The following is a 26,873-nucleotide window of genomic DNA, read 5'->3' as shown; positions in this document are numbered from 1 at the left end:
TTCATAAAGAATTCTCTATCGCTCTAAGCTGAGTCAGCGTTTCCCTCTAGTGTCCCTTCAGGTTCGCCTACACGCCTAGTACACATTACTGTAAAAGCTGCAGCCAACTCGGCGTCTGGGACGTGGAGTTTTCGAATATAGATGAACTTGACTTATGAACCAACCGTTGTACGCGTATATTTCGTGTCATTCAGAGGATAGTGCCAGAATGAAGGTCATTCCATTCTTCGACGGTTCTTGGAAATGAGCAAAACACGAAGGTTAGCTCCTGGCAAAATGATTAGTTAAGGGTGAGAGAGCGCGGCTAATACCAGGTATGTCGGGATGCCGATGGAATGATATTCGGGATCGTATCTAAAGAAAGATCGCAATTCAATAATGAATGCAGAAATTTCAGTCGAAGTATTTCACTATACTAGCGTGCAGGGGCTTTAAAGCTATTAGCGCACATTGTTTCACTTACATATTTCTCGCGGTCATATTTATGCCTGCAGGCTGAAAGGAAGGTCTGTTTCATACATTGCGAGCGCCACTGATACTCCCTGGGTAATGGTTCCTGTGTCCATCTATTCTTTCTTTCTATTTTTGTTTTCTGTCGGCTGTCCGTTAGTGCGCTGTTGCTTACAATGAATTACCAACCAGCCCGGTCACGTGGGTCTGAATATGAAGCCTTTCAGCATGCGTTGATTTCGGGTGCAGACACCAAGGTTCCGTACTTTGTTTCACCCTTAGCAAAGGCAACGGTGCGAAGGCTATAACAACTTTTCATGCCCAGCTGCATTCGTGGCCAGAACACACTGCGAAGGCAAGAAATCGGAACGTATACCGCGCAATAAGGAGCAAGGTTTATTCATGGTTGGCAACATATGACACTATTGTCCCGTCAAAGATGCAGTTTAGAAAAACTGAGCTTCTCACCCACGAACGACGAGCGGAGTGGCATTCGAAGGGGTCATATACTTCGACTACTGAAGTGGAGGTGGCTCTCATAGAGTGAAGCCGGTCGCCGCCATCTTGCTAGAGGCAAAAAAAAATAAAGGAAAAGCTCGAACCGGCGTAGCCGCCGTAGCACAGCATGGAAGGTCTTCGTCTTGCTCTTTGATCCTACGCATTCGGAACAGTGTTTAACTGACTGTGGCATGCTCTCCGAGAGCCTCACGGCAACTTATGACGAATTTGGCAAATGGCACCGGAGCGCTCTACTGTCCCAGGACGCCCTGGGGCGACGATGATTGGATGAAAAGGGCCCGTTGGGGCGACCCAGAGCACACCGGCGCGATTTGCCGAATTCGCCATTGGCAGGCCGCGGTCGCACCGCTCCAGCCACTGGGACCAGGCTTCTCCATCCCGAGCGTACCAGCGAAAGCATCAGACGCCATGATGTAGATAATGAAGTCCCCCTCATCACTGTTTCCCTTATCTTCTAACTCCCGCCACTTCCCAAGCCAATTCACCGCAGCCCTTTAAGGGCGAAAATGTGAATAAAAACGTGTAAGCAACAACACGCAAAGTAGGCGCCCCCGGTATGACGTTCCGGCTGTAACATAAGCTCTCGTATTTTTTTGCTCGCGACCGGATGTTGTACGTACGTTCGCTTCAGTTGGGAACAGTTATGAAAGTACTCGTACGTACACATATGAAATTTACTCTTCAAGTATAGTCGCTGGCATGTCACTGCGTGCGGTGCTATGCAGCGCAGCAGCTGGCTCGGGTTGTGAGGTGCATAGCGCAATGCATGCGTTTGCAATGGGGAAACCAGTGAGACACGTGCCAAAGAAAGGGAAGCGCTCGACTGATGACGAAAAAAAAAACGGAAGGGTTGCAAGTTCAGCGCCCATCCAGCCATAAGTATATCTTGGAAAATAAAGGGAATTAAAACGGAAATCCAGTCCGCTCCTTCCCTTGTGTACGCGACTGCGTGTCTCACTGGATTCCCGTTCGTTCACAAATTCGGCAAAACATTACGATGTATCATGGCTTGAACACAAGAGCGGATGTGCTCGACATCAGTTACTAAGATTGCAGAGTGCTATATATAATGTTTCGCATACACGTCACTTAGAAAGCTAATTGAGCGCGTTGTCAATAGCACTCCTTTAGAGGCTTTTATTATTTAAGCGTCGATTGACGCAGAACATAAGTCATAAACTGAGCTTGTAGCGAACCAATGTACATTTTGAAAAGTTCGAGTAAGTTCACGAAATGCGTTTTCTGCTGTTCCTACATTTGTGTAGCATTGGTGAATGTCATGTTTGTGTTGTATGAGTATACTTCCAACTTGGCCAGTGCAATGCATACATTACGTCAAAAAATGTTCTCGACGCGATGAATGAATGGCATCAGTTTCTTCAAAGGCGTATACATTATAAGAGACCGTCCACAGTGAAGTTAGGTGACATAACCTCTGAATTTAGTATACAGGGTTTGCATTGTCAAGTTCTGCGGAGTTTTTCAATATCGCCTGTTGTATATAACATAATTCATTTCCTTGAGTTGGAATTGTCGATAAGGCGGACATTGCTAGCAAGATAAATATAAGCCCATAGTCGACAAATTATCAATAACTAACTAATTAATTTCTTGATTCTGTTTTTATGGCACATGTTGCAATTTACGAATTGTAGCTGGTGGGTTTACAAGGCGTATCCACTTTAAATTAACGTCCAGGACGGCACATTTCCAGATATTATTCCTGGAGACATGGGACGAAATAAGTGGACGTTCCAGTTACTTTTGTTCTTCAACGCGTAAAAGAGCGTTTTGTTTAAAAAGTAAGTGGAACAACAGTGCATTTTTATGGTGACTTGGCACATATCTTCAAACTGGTGTCATTCAGGAAATTTATTGTGTATTGGATACGTCTTGCCGCATCACTGGCTACAAATCGTAAACTGCGTTATGTGCCTGTAAGGTAATCAATTAAGAAGTTAATTAGTTGGTTTGTGCTAATTATTTAAATGGGCCTTTCCATTTCTAGTGCAAGTGAAGTCTGCCTCCCTGAATGATCCTGCTTAAGAACTAGAAATACGTTATCTGCATTATGATATTTTTTTAAAAGTTCCCCCTGTATAAACAGCAAGTGTTTCAGGACACTGAATGCATGATTTGCACTGCCTTTCTTGAGAAGACCAGCTTGGCATGCTTGTAACAAAAATGAAAGAGCTCTTCATGGAGCGTTGCGAATATAATAACGTCTACAATTGCGTCGGCGGCCTTTTTGGAACTACCGGCAGCAGATTTAAAAAAAAAGACAAAGTGCAGTTTCTCCACATGTCCACAGCCATATATGCAACAAACCAATAAAATGGAGACAGTCGCCAGGCCGTATACTTAAGAGCTGCTGCTGGAAAGTGTATTAGGTCTTTAGCAAAGGTTGCTGAAGATGCCAGTGGTGAGTATTACGCAGTCACATCACACGAGAGACTGCTCGTAATTTAACGCAGCGAAGAAGTGCAATTCGTGGAACGTCCCACCGGTTGCTTCTCTCGAAACGCGCGGCGACAGCTGGATGCAGCATTTTTTTGTTTTCGACAACAGCACACAATTGTGAACTGTTATACGTGTTAAAGATGTTTCATCTCAAGTTTCGATCGCGGGACTGCAAATGCACCCGAATCTTTTGCGTATTCCGTGGCCGCCTGGGCTGTAGACACGACCTCTTTCGCCGCTATCAATGTGACCGCCGCGGCTTGACTCGCTCCAGTAAGACGGCTGCAGGGACTGCCACTCCAGAAGCTTTGTATAACCTCCTTGGTGGCATGTTTGTACGTTTTCGCGACCGTCCTCGTGGCCTAACTTCCACAACAAACCGCCAACATCCGCTACCAAAACATAGTGCATTGCATACCGCTAGCTGTGGGCACACAAACAATGCGTAATCCAACCTGAAGTTCACTTCGTTCGCTATGCTTATGATGTGTCGAGAAGCTATTCTATCGAAGATGATGCAATTCAAAAGGCCAGTTCACTTCCAAACGCGCGCAGTGTTACACCCCCGAGACCGCTCTAAACTTTCGTGGCGCCAGCAGCGTTACCTGCTAAGTATGAAACAAAATATGGCTGTCGGTTATGTCTAATAGCAAAATCTAATTAAAAGGCATACGCCAGTGCAGAAGTTCTTCCTCTTATATTGCACACTGTGACAATGCTTAATTTTCCAAGCAAATATAATGATAAAAACTCACAGCTTCCTTGAACAAGTAGGGCGGTCCTGCAGAATAACAAGCATTAGCTACTACATATGGTGTGCTTTTACGCATACCGTACTGTACCAGTATGGAATTCCTTTGAAATTATACCTGCATAGAGTTTCATGTTAGTATAACAAGAGGGAAATCTGGCGCTGCGATCGTTCAACCATCATGGGAATGATGGGAAGTACAGGTTACGGATTGGCATTCTGTTTACTGGCAAGCTAGTCTACAAGTATTTTTGGGTTTCGCTTCAGGCGCAATTGCGATAACCTGCAGTGGGACCGTGAAATGCAAAGCTCTCGGCCTTTGTTCTGTTGCTCGAAGTGGCGATAGCGCGCTGGACCAGCGGCTGGGACGATGTTTGTGTCGCGGTGTGGTGTCGAAGCCCTGACGAGAAAGCGACGTCATCGTAAACCTCGAAGGAACATGCTTTGACCGTTTGCACTTTGGCTTGTCAGGTGTGTTTGGTAGGCACTGTAGCGTTACGTGCTTTATGAAATTTCAGAATAGGAAAAAGAAGGCACTACTGATACAAGAAATTGACAGTTGTACTTCTAGTGGCTTGACAATCAAACTTTATTGAGGGCTTCATTATGCATTGCTCGCTTATGAGCTCGTTGAAATGCGTGTTTTAGGACTTTGAGAACACAAACTTACTTGTAGTAGGAAAAGTTGCTGCTTCCTGGCTGTAGTCTAGTGTCACAAGATGATTAAGTGCAAAGCCACGCCGTAACGCTTCGGAAGCGGTAGGTCAATATAAAATATAATGAAGCATACTCGTAGGAGGCCACAAGCGTCCTAGCTAGCACTGCAGCAGATGTGCTTAAAAGTACTTGAAGGCGTTCAGCAATCGTGACAGCTGACGCAGCCTTTCGAAAGAGCGAGAGAGTTCGCAAGTGCCTGTCGTCTGCGAGAAAAGTCTTGCGTTTGTAGCGAGCAGGCGTCATAGCAGATGACACTGGTAGCATTACTATCAAGGGCGTAACACTTTGTCACAATGCAACATTTTTATTTCGATAAATACCTGATGAGTATTTTTGTATAAGTACATGCACGGTTGTTATTGCTGTTGTAAAAATAAATAAATAGTTATTGTCTGGCGCTAAATCGGGAAGAGAATCACAGAAGAATGCATACCGTGGTGTGCCCTGGTGGCAAACCATAGTAAATGATGATCGCTGAAACAGCGAGTTTCCGCGCTCATCGAGCGAGATGTGTTCATGTTTACCTGTGCGCGAGTGTCACCGTGCTGGTTTATTTAGTTAAAACACCTTAGCGGGCTAGTTGGTTTGAATGCATGATAGAATGAGTAAGCGCGACTGAACAAGGACGTAGAAAGAAGCAGACACACAAGGACAGCGCTGTCTCTATGTGTCGTTTTCTTTCTACGTCATTGTTGAGCCACGCTTACACATTCTATCATTGTTAATTTAGTGAGTAAGCGAATGTTTACAAGTCTATACGGCCGATAACACTACTATCCTTACTTCGTACAGCTATCTGCTAATTTTCTACCGCTATCGCTACTTCGCCTTCAGGGCGGAACTGCGAATTTTTTAAAAACACGTGCTCCCCTCAAAAAGACAACGTTGCCTGCTCGAAAGGGATATTCTTGTAGCCGCCGGATATGCATTGCGGCATCCGCGCTCCGTTGACAAAGAGGACAACAGCTCAGAACCGGTGCTGCGACCATTGTTGAAAAGGATTCGCAACTTCAACTCGATAGCACTGCAGGATGCGTTGATTGGCGGCAGGGACGGCGTCCTTCGTCGATGGATTAAGGCGTTGGACAATTAGTAAGGTTTGTCCGCAACCTCTACTGTAGTTACATATTCAATCTTAGCTTTCTGTGCCCCTTCCTCGGGGTTTAGCGCTCGTCGTTTCTTAGCCGTACATATTGATGCGAAAACGTCAAGTGGCCCACTGAACCAAAAGGCCGGCGTATTTCATCTGTGGCAACGAAACGGCAGGTATATTCCCCATTGGCTGCGACACCGCATCACGAGCGCGCCTCGACGGAGCGGAGTAGGTGAAAGAGCAACACCTGCTGCTGCTGCTCGAGCGCGCCAGGTGTTGCGCGGGGGGAGAGGACATCGCCGCGACGCCACGTCACCCTTGCTCTCGCTCTCGGAAGCCTGTGTTATCCGCGCGTTCCTTGTGCGCGCAAGTTCTCGCCTGCGTTCCAACTGCGTTTCGACTGCGCCTCGGTAAGGCCAAATCAAAACGCGTTCGCTTGTCCGCTAGTTCACAACTCGAAGGCCCGCTCAGCAGCGTTCAGTTGGACATTAACATTTTCACGTTCACAAGGGATGAAAAGTGCTTACGTGTGCTCTGATTTTAAGGCGAAAGCCTTAAGTCTCTACGTCTCAAGGCATGCTTAACGTTGCGTTGTGAGGTACAGAAAATATCACGGGACTCAATGAAGGCCAGAAGGAACAAAAGTATGTCCAGGCGTGTGTAAACGATGCTTAATGATTGGTAAAGTTAGTTAATGATTGATAAGTGAATGGATAAAGGTGAATCAGGGTGATTTAAGGTCGATTAAAGTGGATTAATGTCGATTAGCGTAGGTTAAGGTGGATTGTCGTTTATTATGATGATTAAGGTGGCTTATGGTGGATTAAGGAGGAATATGGTGGATTAAGAGGGATTATCGCGGGTTATGGTGGTTGACGGCGGATTATCGTGGATTATCGTGGATTAAGGGGAATTACAGTAGGCTTTACAAGGCTTTCCTCTTCACGTCTCTTACGCGACAGCTAAGGACAGCTGAGAATTTTTTATTCATATGTATTTGATGCTTGTGCAGCATAGCAGCAACTTGATTTGGACGTGTTGATTCATGTTAAGTAAAACTTGAAGCAGCGCGAAGAAGACGAGGACAACAATCGAAAACACACACAACACGACGAGTGCTGTACTGCCAAGTGGAAAATTCACCGTCGTTTACGAGATACCTTTACATTGCGCCAAAGTGTACATATGAGAAACCGGCAAGCGTTTTAATGATAGAGCTAAGCAAAATAAAAACAATGTAAAAGACAGGTACGGTAGCCGTTTGGCTGCGCATTGCAAGGTATGCTCATGTAACCCAATGTTCAATGACAAGTTTCTGAAGCATGCAAAGAGCAAAAGAGAAAGAGAAATTGTAGAAGCTTACTGCATTACCAAAGCAGGAGATAAATGCGTTAGGTCATCGTCGCTGAGCCTAACAAAACGTGCGATAAATTTTCTATTTAAGCACCTCTACTTGTGGACAGTATGCGTGTGTTTCAACCTCTTGGTTATTGTTGGTGTTTTTTGACCTGTTAAAGAAGGTGGTTGATCTTTCATTAAATTTTCCCGTTGGCAGTGTTGCCGTCTGACACAGCAGCGGGACGCGTTCGGTTTCAATATTGCGTCGGTTGTAGCTTTGAAATTCGATAATGATTATGTCTGCTCATCTCCAAAGCTTACCTTTTGATGTAATTGTACATCATCGTCATCATCATCAGCGGATATTTTTTTATGTCCACTGCGGGACGAAGGCTTCTCCCAGCGATCTCCAGGCGCTAGCTCATTCCAACTTGCGCCTGCGAATTTCCTAATTTCGTCACCCCACCTAGTTTCCTGCCGTCCTCGACTGCGCTCCCGTTCCATGGAACCCATTCTTTAATGGTACGCCGGTTATCTCTCTTGCGCATTGCGTGGCCTGCCCAGCTCCATTTTTTTCCCTCTTAATATCACCTAAAATATCGGCTATCCCCGTTTGCTCCCTGATCCACACCGCTCTCTTCCTGTGTTTTAAAGTATACCCCTAACATTTTTCGTTCTATTGCTCTTGGCGCGGTCCTTAACTTCTTCTCGAGCTTCTTTGTTAACCTCCAAGTTTCTGTCCCATATGTTAACACCGGTAAAATCCAATGACTAGGGCACTTTTTTTTAATAAGCTTGCAGTCTTGATTTAGCAATGCACTTAGTATTCAGCGTGGTACCCCTCAATTAACATGTTATTCGGCAATTTACTTACATGAGTTTCATGGGACCTTTGCTATATGCCCGTTCCTGACCACTCTTACCGTATTGATTGCCGCCATTGTCACGCAAGATGTATAGAATCATTCAGTTCGGCTACATACGTGTCGGGTTTCTCTGTGCACACACTGGTCATCGCAGTTCTTCCCACCACTATAGCGTCATGTCCCCATCGTTCAGGTCAGGTTTATCCTTTACAGTGACCATTCACGTGACCATCTATCCAGCTATCTATCCATCGCTTACACCGCGGTAGCATGGCAGTCTACGTGGTCGCGCTGCCGAGATCGAAGTCGTGGGTTCAATCCCGGCCATGGTGGCCGCCGGGATTCCGACGGTGGCGGGATACAAAAAACGCTCGCGTACCTTTGCGTAGGATACGCGTTTAAGAACCCCAGGTGGTATGAATCAATCTAGAGTCCACGGCTACGGCGTTGCTCACTGTGAGATGAAGATTCTGGCACATAACCGCCCCCCCCCCAAAAAAAAACATAGAACACATTTCTTAGAGACACGTATGGCATTAGGCCATTGATTATGCTGAAATCATAATAGTTACCCCGGCAATCGTCAGTATAGCATTTGAAAGGCGTGTATAGGTGCGTTGATGTATTCTAGCACCTGATTTCTCTTTTTCGCATGCGTTTTAGAGGCACGTGACCTCACTTGATGACAATATTACATGAGTTGCGATAAGTTCGATATCAGTTATTCCCGATACATTTAATGTAACGTGGACAAAACTTCTTGCTTCCTTAATACACCTGCTAAATGGCAACATTCTCTCCACTCTAGCGTTAGCTTCCTCGTCTCCCCATGCGAGCACATATATCGTACGTGCGTGTATATATATACCGAGTGTTTCAGCGAACACTTTCAAATATCTCTAAAAGTTGCCTAAGGCAGATGTCACAATTCTAGTTCATGAGATGGTCTATTCGAAGCGGCGGACAATACTTGCACAATACATTGAGATGAGAAATCGGCTAATTAATTTTAAAAAATCCATTAATTAACGTTTAGCTAATTAGCTTATGACCCATATTGCAATTTACAATTTCTAGCAGTGGACTTCGCAAGGCGGATCCACTTGGAACGAATTCTCAGGGCGACACCACTTTCGAGATATAAATTCCCGAACTTCGCGGAGAAATGCATATTGGCGTTCCAGTTAATTCGTTAAAAGAAACGTCGTTTCATGCACTGAAGCACACGAGTAACTGGAACGCCAATGCATTTCTCCGCGAAGTTCGGGAATTTATATCTCGAAACTTGTGTCGTCCTGAGAATTCGTTCCAAGTGGATCTGGCTTGCGAAGTCCACTGCTAGAAATTGTAAGTTGCAATATGGGTCATAAGATAATTAGCTAAAAAGTTAATTAGGGAGTTCTCGTTAATTAGTCGATTTTGCATTTCATTTTTTTTTTTTTGCAAGTAGTGTCCGCCGCTTCGAGTAGACCGGCTCACGAACTACAATTTAGATACCTGCCGCAGGCAACCCTTAAAGAATTTTTGAAAGTGTTCGCTGAAGCGCCCTGTATATATATTCAGCTGCGCATCAGGGACTGCTGTCTTCACTGGCCGACGCCGACTCCCAAGCTATGTGCGATGCACGCTTTTAACAGCCCCGCTGACGCGGCGTACGTCGGCGCCTGGGCATGCAGCGCCACCCGCCGGGCACCAACTTCGTCTTCGCAAATTCAATTTAAGCCCCGGGCCGACCGCGCTTGCCTTCCTCTGTCCGTTGCCGCATGTCTGCGTACACTCCGTCGCATTCTGAAGTGGCCCGAAGTCCACATGCACTACGGCGAGGCAACGGCGACGTGTTTTAGTCGACCAACGGGTTAGAGCGAAATTAACAACTCCGCGCGCGCGCGCTCACTGCAGCGTCCCTTTCCGGTGAGGGATAACGGACTCTTATTAGGTTCCTTCTCTCTCTCTCTTTCTCGAGCGAGAGAGAGAGAGAGACTCTTAGAGCGGTGCTGCGAGGCCGATGTGGCGTCTGCGAAATGGGCGAGTTTTTGAGTAGCTTTGAGTAGCCGTGTAGCACAATGGAACGTTGCGTACACATCTGCCCCTTTGTCTCTCGCCAGACGTCTCTACGACGTCTATGCGTGACCTACTGGAGAACACTTTTGGGCGACGTTCTTCTGTCCGAGTGCCGTAGCCGCCGTCCTGTCATCTCTTCGTGCGGCCGGCGAATCTTCGTGTATTCTTCGAGGCGGAACAACTTCTGGGTGGCGAGTCCGTTTGCGTCAGGCTGTCGCCTCTTGCGGGAGGATTTGTTATAGCTGAGGAGTGTTATTTAGACAAGAAGGGGCTGAGGGGGTTGCGCTGCGCGTGGGAGAACAAACAAACGCGTACATCTTTGCAAGTGGCGTTCGAGTGCCCGAGTTACCGTTGGCAGTGGCACTCGAGAAATTGTATTGTAAGGCAGTGAATAATATTACGTTTTCTGATTACAATCGGCGCATTTACACCTCGAAATTTCTGCCTCGTCTGTGAACGGCGCGATAGCTTGAAGGTTTGCGCTGGTTTGAACCCCATGACGATCCTGACAATAGCTTTATTAGCGTCCTCGGCATTTTAATGCTAGAAGTTCGCACGCAAAGCAACTCCTTATGCTCACATCTGACTAGTAGTAGAACGGCTTCGGAAACAGACTGCCTCATTCCTTTTCAACTGTCAGAAACATGGGTTTATACCATCTCACGACGTTTTGTACGCAGCAATCCCACATTCTTTCGATACTATTCAATATGGAATGATGTCATATCGAAGTATATCGACTGCTGCTACGCACTGCATAGAAGCTGATGGGCTCGTCAAGTTGCTGCTGGGTGTTTTTCTTTTTCTCTTTCTTTTTCTTTATAAGTTCTTTTTGTCCCCGCACTCCCGAAGTGAGAAGATGAAATTAAACTCAATTCAGTCAAGGAACTTGATGCTTAAAATAATTTCTTTCACGCACTATTTGCTTCATGCTTATGACTAAAACATCATCTGCCGAGTTCCAGCGAAACTAATGCATAGAATCATAGTGAACAGAAAGCTATGTTCTGTAATCTTCATTTATCTGCCTTTGTGTTACCCTGTACTTGTGCGGCAAGTTTTCTTTCAATAGGAGCACCAATCGGATGTGTTAAAAGCTATTCGTGGCGATGAGCACAGACGAAAACGCATTGAAAATCAGGAAGCAAACACGTTGTGCGGGATGCGTTTTTAGGGGGGCCCAAAAAGGCACATACTGGAGCACTCGTGTGTCTATAAACCGCAATTCGTGTCTGCTATAGCGCATCCACTTCACCCTCAAAGCAGCACTCTCAAAGCAAACACTGCGACAGTGCCTGATCTTGTATTCGTTTTCGTGTGCGCACATCGCCGCGCTGTTTAACTTTATCAATAACTCAAAGCCTTACACTACTCGCTTGCGTTAAGCAATCATTGATTGTTTCCCTTAGCAGCTAGCCGATCGAAGCATAAGCCACCGCAACCCGCACAGCACGTCACCCCTTCCGCAGATTTCTTTCTCCTCTCCATCGAAGTCCGAGCAGTCATTGTGAAAGGGGAGAGAGATATCGGGATAGAGTAGCCCAGCGAAAGAAACGTCGCGCTCTCCTCCTCTCCCCAGCCAGGGTACAGCGGAGCGCCGGGCCGCGCTGGGCTCGGACGCACCGTCCATCACCGACGCTGACGTAGCCGTTCTCGGCGCCGGCTGTCATCCGGGCCTGCGGCCCCGCTCGACGCGCGCGCGCTCCCGACGGGTGGAGCCCATCTTATCCTCGTTGGAGACGTTTCGGCAAAAGCGATCGCTCTCCCTTCGCCTCCTTTCTCTCTCTCCGTTGCGCTTGCTTTCTCGCTCTTCCTTTCTATCGTTCTCTTTCCCTGTGTTTCGGTCTTGCTTGTCCTTACGCTCTTTCTCTCAATCTCTCTCTCTCTTTCTGCTCTGCGTCGCGCTGTGGTCCTCGCTTTCTACCACCGCCCCTCCATTAGCTCCAGTGTATTCCGTATGGTTGTTCTGACGATGCAAAAGCTTGCGGTCTCAACGCTGGGCCTGTCACTCGTGCATATTTTAACTCGACAGCGTTAAGGACCCCGTGTCACCAAAAAAAAATCAGATGTCAGCGTCGGACGTCGCGTGGCGAAAAATCATTTCGAACCACAATCACGCAGACCCTCCGCGTGGCGCGGATGCATTACTGAACTAATTGAACTCCTCGAAATAAAATACTTCAAAAAAATCATGAAGTACGTCTTACACACAACCTACAGACATGATAGCGTCGGACTTTCATTTGAATACATCAGAAAACATAATTCTGTTACACAGAAACTCAAGCACAAACCCCTTTTCCAAGTGGCGCCCTCTCTCGGGCATCCTGTCATCGACATCAAACAATTAAAAGAAACAAAGCTCGTCGTGAACGATCTGCAACTGCACACTAAATCGTTCTTTGTCTTCCTCTGTTCCTTTTCCTTCGCCAAGCAATCCACACTGTTATCGCTTTTCGCATATCCCGTTGCTCTCGTGAAGATATTTACGGCACCGTTTTCTTTCCTTATTTATTTATTTATTTATTTATTTATTTATTTATTTATTTCTCAGCCTCCGACGCCTGTCAATACCTCCGGTACCCTTGGAGTTTGGCTTCGGTAGATTTAATTCGTGCTTACTTTCTCTTATTCACTCTGCATACGCGGAGCGAGCTCTCTTTGCAATATGCGGAAGGTGGCGTCGCGAGACCTTGCGTATATGTTCACTGTCGATCAGTACCGTGCAGTACGGTGGAAACTACAGCAATCGGGGGAGCAACTCTTTTGTTTTCTACAAAGCAAATTAGCGGCGCGGAAACAATAGAGGGACGAGAAAGACGTCAACGATGACAATGCGGTATCTTCGTGAACGAGGACAGTGATTGCCCTCGTCTACTTTTTGTTGTTGTTGTTGTTAAAACAGCAGGATTTGTTCTCGCTTATCTTCTTCTTGTCATTTCTTTGTTCGGGCGCTGTTGAGTTTGCATCATGAATGACCAACTAGCCGGGACGCGTACTTTGCTGCGGGAATGTTTCACCGTTTTGCCTCACATACGCGCACGAAGTGGGTGCAAAAAATAGGAAGCCCGCATTTCTAGTTAGGCGCTTTCCAAACCCACCATTGGGACACCCACGTGCGATCTTTAAAGAGACGCTCGAGAGAAACGCAAAATCAGTTCGAACTGGTAAAGTACGGGCTATATTGTACGGAAGCGCTTGTGGTCCGATCTCGCACTTGATGCGTATTCCGCTCCAGGTCGCCGTCGACGCACCCGGACGCGCGGAGACGGGGATACACGCGTAGTCGTGGACAGACGTGGACAAGCCTGCCACCACGTCTGTCCCCTACGTCTCCCACTTTATTTTTACCCGTGTTTATCGCTGCTTTATACATTGATGAAGTTTGTGTGACGTCACAAATATCTAAACGTTCTTGTTTTATTTTTTTAGTTCGTATTCGGGCCATTTTCGGCGCAGGAAAGGTTCTCCAGCTTGCTAGGTTGAGCGAATAATTAGTTTAGAACGCACTATATGCCACATTTATCCTAAAAGGAATCCGAGGACACCTAAGCACTTGTTACGAGTTGTGAACGCGAAAGCATTAATGTCCAATGTGAACGCCGCAGAGCGGTCCTTTTTGAGTTATGAACTCCTCGCGTGCAAGCGAACGCGTTTGGCGCGTTTTGATTTGGCCTCGCCGAGGCGCTGTCGGAACGCAGACGACAGCTCTCGCGGACAAGGAACGCGCGGATAGCACTGGCTTCCGAGAGCGAGAGCGAGGCTGACGTGGCGTCGCGGCGACGCCCTCTCCCAGGACGCAACACCGCGGCAGCAAGTGCACGTGGTGTCGGAGCAACGTCACTAGCGTCGCAGCCAACGGGAAGTTTCGCTGCTACAGACGCCGCCAGCTTTGTTCGCTCAATGGGCCAGTTGACGCTTTTCCAACGAAATATTTAAATACACGCCAACAGACGCCGTCAACATCGATGACGTCACGAGGCGCTGGTGCGGGAACTTGAAGGTGGCGTCGCCACCGGTCTTTGGTTCTCGCCTGTGTCGGGCTCACCAAGCCTCCTTCCCGGAATGAGGTGCATTCGCGTTGCCATCATTGCAAAGGCGCAATTTACTGATGCAGCTTAACCCCACAACGCCGAATGCATCAGCTTTGACACGCTCAGTTCGATGCCTCCCGATGCTGATTTTAGGCGTGAAATACTTAACGCCAAAACCCATAGCACTGTTCTTTCCTTTTTTTTTTTTCACACGCATCAAGCAGGTTGAGCTGGTGACTAATTCAACAAAATAATTACACAATATCTTTTTTTAGTAAAGGTTGTCCTGTGGCATTACAAAATATTTATTTGCGAGACTCATTAAGTTCTGATCTTACATTTAATTATAGTTTTGTGTGCGTACGAGCGTGCTATGAAGGTAAAAAAATAAACTTAAATGAAAATGTCTTCTTTTATTTTATTTTGTTTGGCCTGTAATACCCGTTTGGACTTTGCGGGGTTAACCCAGTGTTTCTCTTTACTCTCGGGTTAAGGCTAGGGACAAAAGTGGGCACTCTTGCGCTTCTTGGAAGCGCTAAACGTCGTCCGCTATCCGTAACTCTCCTGTTAAAAAAAATATGGCGCCGTAATAGGGATTGAACCAACGTACGTCGCTTTGACGTGGCGAGTCACTAGCGCCGATTCGCAATATGTGACACACTAAGGTGCGTCTAACAGCCCTCGCGGGTCATGTGGTGCCATTAACACCCGCAGCTTCCGAGTCCCAAAACTGCAAGTATTAATCTCTCGCGTAACTCTGCATATTTTCCCATTTCGACATTTTCGAGGGTACTTAAACGGACTTTTAAACATTGGCTCCGCATCGCTGAAGAAAAGCTAAACGTACAAATCAACGCCATGCGGATCAACGCCATGACAAAGCTGATAACACTTATTTAAGGGCGTTAACTTTAGGAGTGCATCCTTATTGGCAAGTCCTTAACAGTGTAGTATAGCGGGAGCTTGATCCAAAATGACGTTGTCTCTTTCCATGTTACACAATGGTGCACGCTTTTAGGCAGATCAGAATTCTGGCATCTGTCGTGCCGCCAACGCGCGCGCACGCGCTCCCCCTTTTGCATTCACTCCACTACAAATCTCGATGCCTGACGCCTCCTTTTTTATGCCCTTTTATTTTTCGAGCCGTAACACTCGTCGGCAAGCGTCAAGCCTTTCCGAAGCCGTAGCCGAAGCTTTTACCACGCCAGCATGTTTCTTTTTCTATTCTTGTTTCCCTCTCTCACTCTCTCTTTACGGCAGTGGCGTCGGCTGATGTCGGCGGAGCCAGCCGCGCCGCCGCGACATCTGGCGGCAATTGATTTAGGCGGGAAACACTTTCGGATTTGGAAGGGCAGTAAAGAATGGGGGGGAGGGTACTAGAGGCAGAGAAGGGGAAGCAACGGTTGACGCGCGCCGGATATGAAGAGACAGAACTGTCGCCTCTCCTCCGCTACCCCCCCCCATTCCCGCACTCTTTCCTCCCAGCCTCCAATGTAGCTTTCTTTACTGCTGCTACTGCAAAGAACCTCTCCTCCACACTTATGCTTTCTCAATACACGGCAAGCTCCTCAAAACGTGCCTCAGCCTTCTGCTTATAGTTTCTTTAGTTTTACTTGCCATCTTCCTCATGGCTTTCATCCTAAGCGTTATTATGAAGAAGCATTCGCTCTCCTCTCTTCCTTTATTTTTTTTTATTTTCAGCATCCCGAACCACCTCCTTACCTCTTGACAACAAGCCCTAGTACTCTCTGCTTTTATCTTTTCCTTTTTCTCGTCTTCCGGAGCTCATTTTGGCCTTTCTTTAATTCTTGCCAGGAAATCAAGACGTCGAAAATTTCTTCTTTCTCACTCTTCTTTTTTCGTTGACTTCCAATGTACTGCAGTGCAACCTTAGCCCTTCATCCACACCCACCTCCCCCTTTACACATAGTGTTCAAGCGTTTTCCCCATTTCGGGAAAAAAGAGGGGGTGCTTTATGTTTTCTGTTGGCTCGGGTCTATTGCTGAGGAACCTGTGAGCTCAGTCTGCACAATCCTCCTTTCTCTCTATCTCTCTCCCTTACACATAGTGTTCTGGGGGGTTTTCCCATTTCGGGAAAATGCGGCAGATACATTCTACCAGTTCGGGGAAACTTGACACTTGTCCCCTTTCTCAACCTTCCGTTACGTGTTCTGTACACGGCTGGTTTGAGCAGCCCTATTGGATTGCTGCTGTTGGGATTTCTTTTTTGTCTTTGCCTTGTTTTACGGCGAAAAAAGGAAACTTAAGGTTGGAGACCGTTTCTCCTGGAAGCATTAGCGCGCCGTTTCTAAACGTCCGCACGATGTCATCGGCGTGTCGCAGAGTTCCGTCTCCGGATTCGACATCTGCTCTCGCAGATGTTCTTCCCTCATCTTATTTGAACTTGCTCCTTTCTTTCCCCCTGTATTTTGAAAGAGTCACGTCGAAAATAGGGAATGACACTAGAAAACAATGTATTGCGCGAAAAGATGTATTGCGCAAATGTACAGCTTGCAAATTAAAATGGTACTGACAGCTGCTTTTCTTGACAGGCCAGCCGACTTTTTTTAAGCGAAATTGGGAAAGCACGCGCTCGACGTCATTTAAGCGAGCGTAACTCGAACTTTCATTATGGAGTCAGATGGCAACCGTTAGCCTTATTGACTAACCCGTCTGCGAAATTTAAAAAAAAAATATTTTTTTTTCTCTGAGCCACGATGCAAATGGATTTCACGAGCACGCGAGATGAGAAACAGAAACGGATAACGATGATATCAACTTAACTCCTGCGGGGTTGCCTGTCGCAACACGAACCTCGTTCGTGTAAGCAAACATAACCCACGTACGCGCCTTGCGCATTATTTTTTTTTTTTCAATTAGCTGTGACAGTCAACCAGCTAACGAGTAATATCTGCCGTGCTTTCATAGGGGATGAGATGAAGCAATAAGTGTAACGAAGGCGCCCTATTTGTAATATCCCTGATGTAGTGACAACTGTGAGTTCAAACGTAGCATGAAAGAACTTCTTCTTTCTTTCTTTCTTTCTTTTTCTTTGATGCAGCGTGTATAAGTATTTATTTTCGTAGTCATGTTTCTTTCTGAGAGAAACGTTGTGCCTAGGAATACACATGAATAAACCTTTAATCGTACCAAGCCTGGACGGGTTCTTATTACGTGCGATGGTAACGCGAACCCCGCGCAAATACCATCGGCCCGTTGCACCAGAGCGTGATGGCGCGCCGGTAAGTTTAGTTCTCCAATAACGTTTTGTGCAAACGTTAGGCACATTTTCATTCCCTTACGATGCCGAATTCCCGGATCTACCGATAGACAAGGCATGCGACAAATGCCTCCGGGGTTCATGCAGAGGTGATAACTGTAAGAGGTCTCTCCTTTTTTACATTTTTTTTCTTTCTTTTCTTTCTTGCTTTCTTTCTGTCTTTCTTCTTTCTTTCTTTCTTTCTTTCTTTCTTTCTTTCTTTCTTTATTTATTTATTTATTTATTTATTTATTTATTTATTTATTTATTTCGTTGTGCTTATGCTTATTGTGAACTGCGTCTCCTGCGCCGATGCACTGACGAAAAAAAAAATGTTACTCGTGCGCAACAGCAAAACGAAGGGAAAAAATACCGCTACGTCGAAGAGCGTCAATCCTCACGTAACATCAGTTGCATCCGAAACTAAGATAAAGCCGCGCTTTATCCAATGGCCTGCCCGTTGCTTTTTATTACCCATGTTATCTTTTCGTCGTCTCTATCTTCGGTCTGTGCACTACGTCCTAACATTTCGCTTCAGAGGACTAACCACCTCGCCAGGCAAAGCAGTCATGTACACAGACTACGACCGCTGTAACGCGGTTCGGTTTAATTTTTTCCTCTCAGTGGCCTCCCCTAAAACAACTAATGAACGATTTTAACTTTGATTAGTCTACTAAGGTGGTTGCTTGAGCTAATTGGTAATTGATGATCAAAAATAACGTACAGCGCGAAGGACAAGGACTGTGTATGTCGTCTTCGCAGTCCTTGTCCTTCGCGCTGTACGTTATTTTTGATTAGTCATTTATTTTACCTAGGTTGCGTGAAACAAAGCAACCTATCTTCAAAATTTGTCTCCTGTAAAGCGTGCTTTGTGCTTAGCATGGCATAACTAGGAGAAGCCACACCATCCCCTCACAGTTTTTTTTTTACTTTTCTTTTATTTTTACATTTCCGGTCATGAGAGGAGAGGTGCTAATCCAACACAAAGGGGAGGAAAACAATCATCTTCATCATAATTGTCAAGTCCAATTCCAATCAAGCTTCACGATAGCGTCACAGTGTGCTTATAAAAATTATACAGGGTGTTTCACGTAAGTGCCAGGAATTTAAAAACAGTGGTCAGCCGCAGCTGAATGAAACCAACGGCGTATGGTTTGCCGCCATGTGGCACTCCTTAGCGTATTTTCTTTATATTCCACTTAATTCGTTAATTAGCTAAGATGAATTATGCAAAATTTTTAACACAAACTTTAAGGCCAAGTGCTTTTCGTTGTGTTGTAGAGGGGGTTCAGAAACGACCGACCCAATTTTTTGTGGCAACGTACATGCTGCGTCGCGATTTCTTTCGGCGTTTAAAAAAATCCAGCAAAATATGAAATAAAACCACGTGACTGAACTCGTGCGCTATCATATTGCAGCGCACTATGCAGCGCATATTGCTGTCATTTTCGTCTGAAATTCTGCTGAGCAGCAGCTAGCCAGTTTCAAGCTGCAAGGTCTCGCTAGTTCAGGAGACGACGCTGGGAGAAAGGCACGATCGAGGCTCGCCTTTCAGGCAATCCTGGGTAACGCTTCGCAGAGGTCAGCATCTAGTCTTCTTCTAAGACCAAAACGGCCACCTCCTCGCGCTATCGATGTCGTCACATTTATTTAAGCGGGCCTCGTCTATTTTTCGATTTCTTATCCAACGCCGAGAAAAATGCGTGATGGAGTCCCTCTGGAGCAGTCTATACGGTCACGCATGGCAAAGGTTTATCTACATGGTGCATTTTCATTAAGCAGAAACCACCGCAACAATGGACAGTCTTCAGTGACTCCAAGGCAGCCCTTCAGTGCATACGAAGCCCAATGCGCCACGGACCCAATGAACAACTGGCCTCAGAAATTCGGCACATATATCATCAAAGCTATGATAAGGGACACAACATAATCTTTCAGTGGCTTCCAGGACATTGTAACATCAGCGGGAATGACCAAGCCGACGAAGCCGCCCGATCGGCACATGAAAGTGGTCAACGCGTCTTCATTCCGCTTTCGCGAACAGACGCTGCGGCTGGGCTGCGATTGATGTCCCGTGAGTGTACTTTGCCCCTGTGGGACTCAAATGTTTTCACCATGTGTCGGTTGCGTTCGTTGTCTCCGGACATACGGATGCACCTCCCGCCTGGATTACCACGACGTGAACAGACCATGCTTTACCGTCTGTGGCTAGGCGTTGCGTTTACAAACGCCTATGCTTTCCTCATAGGAATGGCCGAGAGCCCCACGTGCGACACATGTAACATCGACGAGACGCTCGCACACATTATCTGTGTCTGCCCGCGATACAGTGCTGAGAGACAAGTGATGTGCAGGGTACTGGACAAGCTGGACAATCGTCCACTTTCAGAACTAAAAGCTTTAGGCCAATGCTCCGAAAGAACATCCGCGTTGAAGGCCTTATTCGCGCTATTAAGGTTCTTGCGGTCTACGGGGCTTCACGACAGACTCTAAGAATGCCGCCCCCTACCGTTCTGTAGTGTACGCGCTTTGTTCGTGCTTGTCTCCCTTTCTTTCTATCTCCCCCTTCCGCTCTGTTTCTCTTTTTATCCCTCTTAACCCTTCCCCCTGCGCAGGGTAGCCAACCGGAACTACCTCTGGTTAACCTCCCTGCCTTTCTCTGCATTATTTTCTCTCTCTCTCTCTTCCTGTAAGCTGGAAAACCAGCCTTCTCGGGTTATCCAGCTCATTTCATCTGATTAAGCCTGCCTCATCTAGAGACAAATGCGTGATAGAGTCGCACTGGGACAATCTATGGTGACGCGTAACAAACTCGCGCGTTTCCCGTAAGGCGAAAAACCAGCCTTCTCGTGTCAGCTGTGTCATCTCGTGTAATTAAACGTATCTCGGCCGTTCGATAATCGATTCCTTATCGGGAATTCGGTCGACGAGCTGGTCGTCTCCGATTTACACCGGCACGGCAGTTCCCGCGCGCACTCCAGGACAGGATAAGAGAGCCGGACAGGCGCGCAGACTTCCGCCCCAGACGTGGAGAAAAACAGGGGGAGGCCGCGTAAGTAAAACAGCCGTGGTTCTTATTAGTTCCGAGCCGCCGATTCGCATCAGAGCCGATCACCCCAGACCCCTAGCTCCTTACGAGGGGGCTTTCCTGGCCGACATTGCAATCGGGACCCTTCATAGTCTGCCACACTCGATGTGCCTTTCTTTCATCTGCTGCCTTCGCCCATTCTCTCTCTCTCTCTCTCTCTATTCGCCCTCTCGCCCTCATCACCGGCGCGTGTTTCTTTTGGCGTGCGAAGGGGAAAGCAAAAACAAACGATCGGGGTTTGGTAGCGCATGTCCTGTCCTGCTGAATACAGTGCAGTGGCCTGGAGGTTAAGGCGAGCTTCAGACATTCTGAATAGTAGAGGCAGCACTGTTGTCTCGTCCGTCGCTTAGGTGTAATTTCTGGGTTGAGGGAGGGGGGTGGGGGGCGTAATTTTTGGACGGAATCGAATACGAATAGAACAGGTCAAGAAGGATATTGAATCGTATCGAATACCTAATGTTCATTTTCGATTAGTAATTATATACAACGATATCCACGCCCTGGTCTTTACAATGTCAGGAAATATGACTTCACATTGCCTGCTATCAAGCGTTGTTTATTAAACACACAAGTGGAGCACTGGGGGCGCAAATACAGTTCGATCGTATGCCCAGAACTTTAAGGAGAGTGCAAATAATCAGATTTTATAAAAAATAGGCTGGCTACCGGAGCGACGTAGCGTGCTGCGTTGCTTAAGTTCTCGTGATTTCTGTCTACGCCTAGTATGGCCGCCGGGATGAAGTTAATCACAGTTTTTGCTCAAATTTTGTGTTCGATCGTGCACAGTGGACGATTTGAAATATTTGAAAGGCATTCGGAAAATATCCGTAATTACGAATAACGAATATCTCATTCAAAGACCAAATTGAATGGCACATTATTAACTTCCCGTCTTGAAAACTCCGCGTTTTCAGTGGGAAAGTACAACTTAACAAAGATTTGAATGTAGCCAGTCCGCAGGGTTCTTTGGCTTCATCTGGTGTGAAATTTCTTTTCTTGGCATGAAGCGGTGCAACTTTACGAACTCTGGGATTGAGCTAATTGACAAAGTTTCGTGACATCAGTTGGGGCGACAGTGCTGTGTCTTTGGCGGGAAGTGCTGTAATCTTGCAGCCATTGAGATGAGAATAGTTTCCAGATCTTTTTTGGCGTTTACACTAGTACCACATATGGAGAAATAAATAATGAACGTAAGTGTTTGTTTGTGTTCCCCTCTTAGCGATCTCCTTATTCTCATTGTTGGCGCTACATGAAAACTTATCGCGGAAATTACCTTATCCCCAAATTGGCGTTACCGCCACACTTGCAACTCACCGACGTGCCTCTTTAAATGCTGACATACGTGTCATAAAAACATTGACTGCGTTGGTGTTTCGACCGCTCTTCTTAAGCATTGGGCACCCAAAACACAGGTTGCGAAACACGTTGTCGCGCGTCTCGTAACGTAGTATACATATGCATCAATGGCCACGTCGACCAGCTTCTTTCGTTAACGGCAAGTAGGAGACTAGAAAGCGGATGAAGCGATTTGAGATGCGTATACAATTGAACGATAACGAACGCGATACATCCCATGTTATTCAAACCTCATGGGTACCCCGCCTTAGGCTTGTTATCGTTTCTAATGTATTGCTCTACGTTCTACATCCTGGCCTGCTCTTAAGCAAAGTGGAAGTGGCATGCACTTGTTTGTATTCTAAGGCGCACAAGAATACAATCTCGTCCTTAGCGGTCGGCCTGAGTTCTACAATACCTCGGTTTTCGTCGCTTGAAATGAAGGTGGCCTGCAAACGCTGTTAGGCAATTCGGCATCGCGCTCTTGAGCCCGTGCCGCTTATAGACAGCTGTTACAGTACATAAGGCTGCACAGTATTAATGAGAGAAAGAGAAACAGAATGTTTGGATCTCCCCTTCGCCTGCGAGCTCCTTGTCTGAGCTTTTCGCTTGCATCTGTGTTTCTCTTCACTCTTCCTATTCTTTTTCTCTCCATTTCCTGTGTGCTTTCGACAGCTCTTTCCCCTGTTTTTGATTTACTCATTCTCGTCGTGTGTTCCCGCACGTGTATCTACGAGACACGAGGTACAATGCTCCTCCATTATTTCGTTTACTTCCTCGTTTCTTTTTCCCGCCTTTTTCATTCGCCAGACGGCGGCAGCGCGGTATTTCGCGTGATTGTGCTCCCATTAATGTCGTCTGCTCCCTACTCGGGGCTGGGTTGCAGACGAATCTTTCTTTCACGTCTGCTTTCGAGAGGAACTCGTGTCCGAGCTCGTCATTATTGCACCTCCTACCCCCTACACCCCCCCTCCATCCCCTCTACTGCTTCCTCAACCTCATCTTCATCCATAGCCCCGGGCTTGAGCCATTCTTGCTTCTCTCGCGTTTCCGCACCGACTGCTCCGTTCTGCCGGCTACTTGACACTAATAGCTGCCGACCGATCGCCGGCGCGAACATGGTTGCTTGCCCGAACGCGACATGGTGAAGGGGCTTCAGTTGTTTTTTTGTTTGTTTTTTTTTTTTGCGTCACGCATGCCAGTGTGGGTGAGCCACAGTTTCTAAAGCTGCCTAGCCACTAGTGTAGCAGGGCAAGGTATTTCAGATATCGGCAAGGAGGAGATACGAGAGGCCATTGGCAAACTGAGTGCGTTACAGCAGCTGTCCTTTTGTTTCTTTCCGTCAGTTCTTCTTTTTGTCGTCTGCTTTGAGCATTGCGTGCAGAAGATACAGTTACACCCGCCTGGCTAATGCATCGGCTGAGCCATCATTGTTCTTCAGAAGCACAGAAAAGCTTGACGTTGAACTAGTTTCTGAAACTCCAAGAAAATATTTCTTTAGCCTTGACGCAGGCGAAGAAACATGAAGAAAGCGACAGAAGGGAGCATAAATGGGCCAACGTTAGATATAAGTGAGAGAAGATCGGAATAAGGGTAGAAAATGCATATAACAGATAACAACGGGAATCAGTACATCCATCAGTAAACCAGTGGTAGGCGCAATGCTAGGTTACAATACATATCGTAACGCATAATCAGCTGACGCAGTCTGCTACCACTATCACCGACAAAGTCAAAGTACCGATTGAAAAATTTCACCCAGCCGATATGGTCACCGCGGAGAATAAGAGGTGTAGATAACAGAGATAAATATAAAGGGAAAACGGTGAGATTAAATGGAGGATATCTCCAATTAGGTAACCTGTACTGTTAAAGGGCGACAGAGTGCGAAAATGAGAAAGAGACGAAGGGAAGAAGGTACAGAAGACTGTGTGAACAGCTGTCACACAGTCTATCAAGGCGCCACATCGTTACATGCCGTGTCAGTTTCAGATACTGAGACGTACACTGTGAATGTGCGGCACTGTGTATTGTGTGAAGTGTAGATAATATATATATATATATATATATATATATATATATATATATATATATATATATATATATATATATATATATATATATATATATATATATATATATATATATATATATATATATATCACAGTTTCGCCATAAGGGCTAAGCAATGGATGCGATAGCTACATGTTAGAATGATACATGAAGTGTAAGACTCCTAAAGGTAGCGGCAGTATCAATTGAAGTAATTAAACGTAAGCTGACTAAGTAAAAACGAGCTGTTGAGCTAGGGGCCCTCTGATTAAATCCTGTCATCGGACAATTTTATTTTTGTTTATTCATTAAAGCCAATGTCTTTCTTAGCGGCTTTACCACCACTTTTCCATATCGGGTATGCTGCAACCCTGTTTCCTGGGCCGATCCCGGTGATACTGCACAGCCACGCCAATAAAATTGCATCATTTTCAGGTTTGAGCTCTGTTATTGCTTCGCACTTCGAATATGTTAAGTCTGAGAAGATTTAAGATAAAAGGCATGCGCTGTCGGCGTTTTGTTTCGTGACATTTGTTCGTGGCCGGCCATCCTGAAAATTCTGAAGAATAATTAAGGCCTACTATGAGCAACTTTAGTGATAGTATGGTGTGGCAATATAACCCGCACATACCGCTTGTCAGGTAGCATGGCGTGGCATATCGCGTACATATACTTAACTATATACGGAACCTCGCGGCGACGGTGGCGGCTAAAATTCGCTTGGAGAGTGTCCGTATAATTGCTATCGCAATAAAAGAATGAGAATGCAGATAACGCTAAAAAAATAGGTCCCGCAAGCGCAAACTACCGTGTATGCGCGCTGATTTGTGCCGATTTTGATGCACTACAAGAGGCAGAAGTGCTGCCGACCAGCCGATCAGTAGTCTTGTCTGTCTGACCAACTTGCACCTGGAGAAGTCGGGAAGTTTGGTTCTCAAAGGCCAACCACAAGTGCTGCCGTCACCTGAAGAACAAAAAAAAAATCGCACACACACACACATTCCACTGTGTGCCCTGACGTTTTGAAAAAAGTCAATTCATTCCAAATTTCACCGAAATCAAGCTGTAATTCTACGGCAATTTGCTTTTTAGACACTAGTTCAATAATGCGCTTGCGCTTGGCGGAGGGCCTGAAAGAATGAGTATGTGTGCTGCACTTCCGCCCGCGTGCATGCATGCCTGACGTACGCCGCTTATGGAGGTGATGCTTGCGTAACGTCGGCAACAGCTTCGCTGTGCATCCACATTCACCGGGTAGAATTCAGGTGGATTTTTTTTTTCCCCTTTCTTGTGAGACACACCTTCTCGTGGCGCAGGGAGTCCAAGGTGACGCAGCTGCTGAAGGAGGCCCTGGGAAGCGTCACGTGTCGGGCCGCCATGATCGCCCACGTGTCTCCGCTGGCGGCGAACTACGCCGAGACGCTGGCCACGATACAGCTGGCGTCCAGGGTGCACCGCATGAGACGCAAGAAGCTAAAGGTGACGCCACTGACCTGCCAACAAATCTCCGTGCTTTGTTACACTAACATAAGTGGCGCAGCCTGGAGCGTACCGTATTTTCCGGACTGTAGTTCGCGAGCTATACGTGTTTTCAAGTTCAAATTTCTCGCGCATCTGATTATACACGATTTCTTTTTCCCATCCTATGCAAGCTTGAAGGAATTGGGTCCCACTGCTGTTGTAAACCTTTTTTACGGTAATAAATAGCACCGCGAAATCGACTGCATGCTGCTTGCGGCTAATGTAAGCTTATTGTAAGCCCTAATTTTCCCTTGCCGACTATATGCCGGATGCGGACTATAGACCGGGAAGTACGGTGCACAGCGATGTTTATCAGTGCAGGAAATGCTTGAACTATCAGATAACTTTAGAATAGGGGCCCCGATAGTTTGGGGCCCCGAAGAGCTATGCGGGTGTTAGCGTTGGGGCACGCAGGAGTGAAGAGTTTTAGAATAGGGCTTTGTGTTTGCGGATAGCGTCTTGCGCTGACAACGCCACTACGGCGTCAAACAAAAAAGCTATTATAAATAATTAAATACCATTTTATGATAGGAATTGTAATTTTGACTTGCGTGTATTCGCGTTTAATTACAATTGAGCGATTATTCTGTAAGCAGCAAAACAATTAAGTGCGCTTAGTTTTGAGCAAACCAACTTTACGTGCCTTCACCAGCCAAGCTTAGCCGTGCTGGGCCTACAAGCCATAATATCCGCAATCGAATTCGGAATCAGCGGCGTCTAATGAATCAATCCTCATAACACACGCTAGTTGAGAGAAAGCGATAAGCGCAGTCACTTCTCCTAGTTTGCGAACTACACGTGCTATCAGGAATCGAACCCAAGTTGGTGCTAGGTTAGAGCCACCGCTTCGATGGGTGCCGCCATGTTTGCTGGCGTAAAGCTTTTGGGGCCGCTATTTGGGCTCTCGCTAAATCGGTGAAATGGCGTTCCCAACGCATAACCCAAACGCAGTTTGCGTCTCGCGCATGCGCAGTGGCTTCGACGCTATTTCTTTGGGGCCCCAAAACGTTTTAGGCCCCTGTTCTAAAGCTCTCTATTGACAACATTGAATATTAGGGACATATTGTGATGCATTGTGCAACCAGCATGCGTAAACAATGTATTACCTCACTGTCGTTCATAGGAGGAATATAGCTACTACACATTGACTATCGCTCTCGTCATCGCCTTTACGCAGTAACAGCAGCGTAGCGTAAATCACGTGATTGTGGTCAGATTCCGTGCGCTCCGGTTGAACTCGACGTCACTAGATGGCTCTGCTGCTTACGTCAACGTCACCGGTATTCCGGTAATTCGTAAGCAATGCATATGCGGAGGCGCTATAGATAG

General features: G+C 46.5%; 1 protein-coding gene across 1 annotated transcript in view; it reads left to right on the top strand.

Moving 5' to 3' along the window:
* The window catches only part of LOC142587983 (uncharacterized), a 456,185-nt gene that overhangs the window by 415,431 nt on the left and 13,881 nt on the right, over positions 1-26,873 (top strand). Inside the window, exon 12 of the mRNA XM_075699392.1 lies at positions 25,340-25,502. Coding sequence (XP_075555507.1) covers positions 25,340-25,502 — 163 coding nt within the window. The remainder of the gene's footprint in view (positions 1-25,339; positions 25,503-26,873) is intronic.

The sequence above is a fragment of the Dermacentor variabilis genome, chromosome 7, assembly GCF_050947875.1.
Source record: "Dermacentor variabilis isolate Ectoservices chromosome 7, ASM5094787v1, whole genome shotgun sequence".
In the NCBI taxonomy this organism is placed as follows: domain Eukaryota; kingdom Metazoa; phylum Arthropoda; class Arachnida; order Ixodida; family Ixodidae; genus Dermacentor; species Dermacentor variabilis.
This window is presented reverse-complemented; position numbering and strand designations above follow the sequence as displayed.